At 43.6% G+C, this 5930-nt stretch overlaps 1 protein-coding gene across 1 annotated transcript; it reads right to left on the reverse strand.

Annotated features, from left to right (window-relative positions):
• Positions 1-1994: 1994 nt before the first annotated feature.
• LOC148129953 (uncharacterized) lies at positions 1995-4954 on the reverse strand. Its single transcript, XM_087970406.1, has 3 exons — positions 4872-4954; positions 3131-3247; positions 1995-2716 (listed from the first exon to the last, which is right to left on the reverse strand). Exons 1-3 carry the CDS (start codon positions 4918-4920, stop codon positions 1995-1997), a joined length of 888 nt encoding a protein of 295 aa, XP_087826532.1. The 5' UTR covers positions 4921-4954.
• Positions 4955-5930: the final 976 nt, after the last annotated feature.

Raw genomic sequence — 5930 nt, forward strand, 5'->3', positions numbered from 1 at the left:
TATCAGAAGCAGTTTGGGGAAAGTTTCAAGTCTCCTTCCTTGTAATTGTGGTCACGTCAGGATTGTTGCAGTAAAGGATGTGGTTCCGTGCAGCTGGCCAGAGATTGATGGGACCACAAAGTTATTTGAAGTTTATTGTACTGGGAATGAAGTGAGCTCTACACTTTGGACTGCAGAGGTTATAAAAGAATATATACTTTTATTACCCTGTAATAATATGACATGGCTACTGAATTCATCACATCCTGGAATGGAAATAGTAGACTGCAGATGATCTTGAGGGACACACCTTTGTGTAACTTGCAAGACTGTAAAGTGAGGCATGGAAATTTGACCACAACTAACTTCCCAGCATTTTGAGTGTGAGAAATCACAGTTAGGGCAAGAACTGAAGCCATCTGCCCACAGGGTTTCTTTCATAGGACCAATGAATGGTCCACTCATTTCCATCGGTGTCAACTCAAGTTGCTCTGGAGAAGCATTGCTATATGCTCTCTAAACCAAGAAAGACACAGCGAGTTGTTCACCACTCCTGCTTTAGTCTCATTGAAGTGACAATAAACATTTGTTTGTTTGCTTATAGGGTTTACAGACCGCAACAATCAGAAGCAGCCCTGAGCATTGTACAATTCCCCCTATCCATAAGTCAGGATAAGGGCAGAAGACAATACCTACCCATGTGGGACAGTCAGTAAAACTACTTATAGAAAACCCAAGAAAGAAACCCAAGCCGAGCCAAACGATGTTTCTCAGTTGCACAATCATTCATACCACACGTCTTGTTTAATTAACCTGATCATCAATTTCCTAAATGACAAAAGGAAATCTCTAGAGCAGGCGTGTCCAAGGTTTTGGTTTGCCTAAGCTGCATCGAGTGAAGAGAATTGTCTTGGGTCACATATAAAATGTATTATATTTGCATGTATAACAGATGCACGTAATAATGTTAAAAGTTGACAATCTTGTGAGGCTGCATTACCAACTGTCCAGGGCTGCATGGGGCCCGTGGATTGGACACACCTGGTCTAGAATCTAGAACAGAGGTGGAGAAGGATGGCCCCTTTATGACTTATGGACTTCCACTCCCAGAATTCCTGAGTCAGCTGGCTCAAGAATTCTGGAAGTTGAAGTTCTTAAGTCATAAAAGGGCCATTGTTCCACACTCCCCGTCTAGAGGAATGCTATTCTACAGGAAGAGAGATAGAGAAGGCATTTTTAAAAAGAAGAGGGTGTCCTTGATCCTATCAACCAGAAAGTTCTTATGGGGAGAAGGTTCTGCAGAATTCTGGTCACCAGCCCATGGGCTTTAAAGGTGAATGTTGTCACCTTGAATGACACCCAAAGGCCAAGTGATAACTCCTGAAGCAACGGTGCAATAGGGCTAAGTGGAAAGCATGTAAGATACCTTGCAGTAATCTAGCAGAGAGAGAACTAAGCCCCAAGTGACTGTGAGCGAAACCTCCTGCTCCAAACGAGGTTGTAAATTCCTTGTGTGTCCAATCACACTTGGCCAATAAAGAATTCTGTCCTGTCCTGTCCTGTCCACCACAGGAAGCTGTGTGAAGGTGCTCTTAGCCATAATGGCCACTTGTGTGTCCTGTTCTCTCCTAATTTTCCATGAAGACAGCACCAATTTTAGCTATGGGTTTTTATTTGGATTATCTTGGAAATTGTTTCCTGCTTTTCCCCTTTGCCTTGAAATTTAAAGTTAGAAATTATTATTATTATTTCTTTCCACGGTTTACAAATCCAGAAATGGAAGAAAAGGAAAACAATTTGTTGTTTCTTAGGATCGGTGACTTTTTTTACTTTTCTGTTTATATGCATATCATGAGCTTATACACCGGAGACCAATTCCTTGTGTGTCCAATCACACCTGGCCAGTAAAGAATCCTGTGATTCATTCAGGGTAATGATTCTCTTTTGGAAAAGTTTGGGCTGAAATGAGAACTTGGCTTCCATGCAGGCTCACATTACGCAAAGGGGCTGCTGCTTTAGAGGAAGATGTTCATTAGCAGAAGGGAAGAGAGAGCCAAGAGAAAGGATGCAACGGTTTGATGGGCATTGTCACCTGTTGTGGTTGTAACCAATACGGTAGGATTAGGTTTAACGGGAGGATCGGGTTTAACGGAGGGATCGGGTTTAACGGGAGGATCGGGTTTAACGGAGGGATCGGGTTTAACGGGAGGATCGGGTTTAACGGAGGGATCGGGTTTAACGGGAGGATCGGGTTTAACGGAGGGATCGGGTTTAACGGGAGGATCGGGTTTAACGGAGGGATCAGGTTTAACGGGAGGATTGGTGGGTTTAACGGGGGGATCGGTGGGTTTAACGGGAGGATCGGTGGGTTTAACGGGGGGATCGGTGGGTTTAACGGGAGGATCGGTGGGTTTAACGGGGGGAACGGTGGGTTTAACGGGAGGATTGGCGGCTCTAACTTCTGCAGCCTTGAATTTGATGTCGCTGGGATTAGGATTGAAGACTACAGCAGCCCTGGATTTGGGTTGATTGAAGACTTCTGCTAGGAGTTGATTGTTGGGCAATTCATTGCTCCAATGGACCGGTGCTTTGCCTCCTTTGCTTTCCATCTTTCCAACTGGTGAAGAACTACATTCAATGTTCACATTAACTTTCACAAAGGAATTTCTTTTGCTGCTCCTGAGACATTTGGAGGCCTGATAGCAGGATTTTACAATGGTAAAGCTGCTCGTTTTTCCTAGATAGGAACAATCCAGAGAAGCATTAATGGTTACCCCATCTTTATTCAATCAGAACCCCTACAAATAATTTAGAGCAAGATTGTCTGACCTTGGGCAACTTTGAGACTTGTGGACTTCAACTCCCAGAATTCCCCATCCAGCCATGGAGTTGAAGTCCACAAGTCTCAAAGCTGCCCAAGGTTGGACAACCCTGATTTAAAGCTATCTGCTATCTGCCATAGCCATCCAGGAAGGCTTCACCTCATTAAATTCATCCATCCTTTCTCAGGAAAGATTCATAATAACTCAGGAAGAAAGCAAATGCTTGGCCTGGGGGGAAATCTTTTGCAGTTTGGAGGGAGGAAAATTGGTTTAGGGATTAAAAGCAGATAAAAGGGGAGGGCTGGTACTTGCTGGCCAAAAAAACTCACCTATTATGGTTTCCGTTAGTATGGTAGCACAGGTATCTTGGCCTTCATCACACAGCTTTAATTTGCCAGTACAGTCCGTATTAAAGCCAGAACAATGTTCACACTCTAGACAGGTTCCTAGACAAAGAAACAGGGACCTTCAGCAAATTAGATCAAACGCGGTAAGGAGCTAAAAGTACGGGTCGGATTAAATCTGTGGGCTTTCTGAAAATAGCAATAGCGCTTAGACTTATATACCACTTCACCGTGCTTTTACAGCCCTCTCTAAGCAGTTTACAGAATCAGCCTATTGCCCCCAACAATCTGGGTCCTCCTTTGACCAATCTCGGAAGCATGAAAGGTTGAGTCAACTTTCAGCTGGTCGGGATCAAACTGCCGTATTCCTGGCACTCAGCGGTCAGCAGAATTAGGCTGCATTCTAACCACTGCGCCACCACCAAACAAAGCCCTTCCAAAGAAACTCTTTGTGGGTGTATAGGGGGAGTTTTGGGGTTCATTTTCGATAACTCACAACCAGGGGTGGGCTTCAAAAATGTTAGCCATGGTTTCTCTGCCCGGTTGCTGGGTGAGCGTTGCCATGGTGGGAATGGCCTAAGTCAGCCTGCACCACACCATATACAGTCTAGACAACTGGATGACTTGTGTGAGTGTTCATAATATAACAACACGAGGAGGAGGAGGAGGAGGAGGAGGAGGAGGAGGAGGAGGAGGAGGAGGAGGAGGAGGAGGAGGAGGAGGAAGAAGAGGAGGAGGAGGAGGAGGAGGAGAAGGCAAAGAGAAGTAAGAAAAGAAGAGGAGGAGGAGGAGGAGGAGGAGGAGAAGGCAAAGAGAAGTAAGAAAAGAAGAGGAGGAGGAGGAGGAGGAGGAGGAGGAGGAGGAGGAGGAGGAGGAGGAGGAGGAGGAGGAGGAGGAGGAGGAGGAGGCAAAGAGAAGTAAGAAAAGAAGAGGAGGAGGAGGAGGAGGAGGAGGAGGAGGAGGAGGAGGAGGAGGGAGGAGGAGGAGGAAAGGGAAGGAGGGAGGAAGTAAGGAGAGAAAGAAAGAAAGAAAGAGAGAGAGAGAGAGAGGAAGGAAGGAAGGAAGGAAGGAAAGAAGAAAGAAAGAAAGAAAGAAAGAAAGAAAGAAAGAAAGAAAGAAAGAAAGAAAGAAAGAAAGAAAGAAAGAAAGAAAGAAAGAAAGAAAGAAAGAAAGAAAGAAAGAAGAGCTTCCATTCCTGATCATGACCCCAACTCTAAAAAGCTGGTTCTTTCCCCAGGCATTGGATTAATGTTGGTGGTGGGTCTACAAGTTTGATGATTTTTTAATTGATGTTTTTCTTCTGGCATTTGGGTGTGGTTTTGAAATGATATTGTTGTTTTTATTCTAAGTTCCTTAGAATCCTCATAAACCTCCTTGGTCAGCCTTATAAATTTCTAAAATAAAGAACTCAGTTCCTCATCTGAATGGGTTGGATGGTGCCACTCAGCACTTCATGCGATTTTATTTTACTTGGAGTGAAACCATCGATAGAAGCTCAATGTTGAGGGATGCTAGGAAGAACAGATCTATGATTTCATTCATAAATGCCCAAACTTGAATCCTCTCTAGTTCCAGCTTTCTTTCTGTATCCACCTACCTGGTTTTCATCTTGAGGCACTTACAGTTTTTCCCCACCAAAAGGCTGCTAGTTACAATGTGGTCTCATCCCACTGATTTCAACGGAACCAACCTTTCTACACGAGCACCTGGGCATATCTGTTCTCACCTGTAACAAGAATCACCGAGAAACAAAAAAGTCCCACGAGAGCCTGCATGCTGATGAGGTTGCCTAGTTCCAAGATGCACAGCTGGAAGATTGTTCTAGCAGAAACTTCTGCAAATAAAAATAAAAATAAAACCATTACTGAATAAACATAAGCTAGGTGACTTTTTCACGGCTGCATTTTTTTTAAAGGACAGGAGGCAGGACATGGGAGGTGCTGTAGGTCCCAATGGCTAGATTCTTCTTCCCATCTCTACTCTTTTGTTGAGAATCAAGAGATAACCTTCGGAGAAGGACAACAGGTAGTCCTCAACTTACGACTGGTCACTCAGAGACCATTTTAAGTTATGACAAACCTGCCCAGAAATACTTATGAATTAGTTCTCAAGTTCTGGTGGCTGCCCGCAGGGTCTTGGCAAGCAGCTTTCATTTATGATCAAGATGGGCGAGCTCTATTACAGTCATAAGTCAAGGACGACCTGTACAGCAGCTATCAAAATTGGATTTTAATTTGGGAAAAGAAGAGAACATTACAAAGAAACTCGAATTGGTTCCATCCTAACTCAGACTTTCAAAAATTTGTCATTGATTGATTGATTATCTTGATTCAATATCCTCCTTCAGGTCTTTTGGAGGAGAAAACTGGTCCTTTCTCTTAACCAGATGGATCTACTCTCGCACAGTTGGAGAGATTGATTCAGTTATCATGTAGGGTTCTGGCTACCTGTTTTATTTTCCTGGGGCTCTTATCATCTCACTGCTAAACAGATGCTCAGCTAATCTTCCTCTCTGTTGTTTGTCTGATGCTGTTAAGTGATAAGGAAGTTACAAAGTTCTCTTTCCCCAAGATATCACAAATGATTAAAAATATCATAAAATTCTATGCTGACGGATAAAGCTAGGGTTTTCGAGGGGACATTACAGTTATTATTTTTTCCTCTCTTTTCCTTATATGAACAATTTTGAGCCACAGCAGTGTGGCAATTAAGACGATCGACTAGAGAGATCTGATTTATGTCCAGCCTCAAAAGATCACTAGATAGACTTTGAGCTGGTCACTTT

Source organism: Notechis scutatus, chromosome 8, assembly GCF_049901735.1.
Source record: "Notechis scutatus isolate UNSWTSFEM ecotype Mainland chromosome 8, rNotScu1.2, whole genome shotgun sequence".
NCBI classification, from domain to species: domain Eukaryota; kingdom Metazoa; phylum Chordata; class Lepidosauria; order Squamata; family Elapidae; genus Notechis; species Notechis scutatus.

Coding starts and splice junctions, on each gene's coding strand:
- LOC148129953 (XM_087970406.1), bottom strand. CDS start 4,920: ATGCAGGCTCTCGTGGGACTTTTTTGTTTCTCGGTGATTCTTGTTACA. Junction 3,248..4,871: donor CTCGGTGATTCTTGTTACAG/GTGAGAACAGAT, acceptor TTCTTTGTCTAG/GAACCTGTCTAGAGTGTGAA. Junction 2,717..3,130: donor ACTAACGGAAACCATAATAG/GTGAGTTTTTTT, acceptor GTTCCTATCTAG/GAAAAACGAGCAGCTTTACC.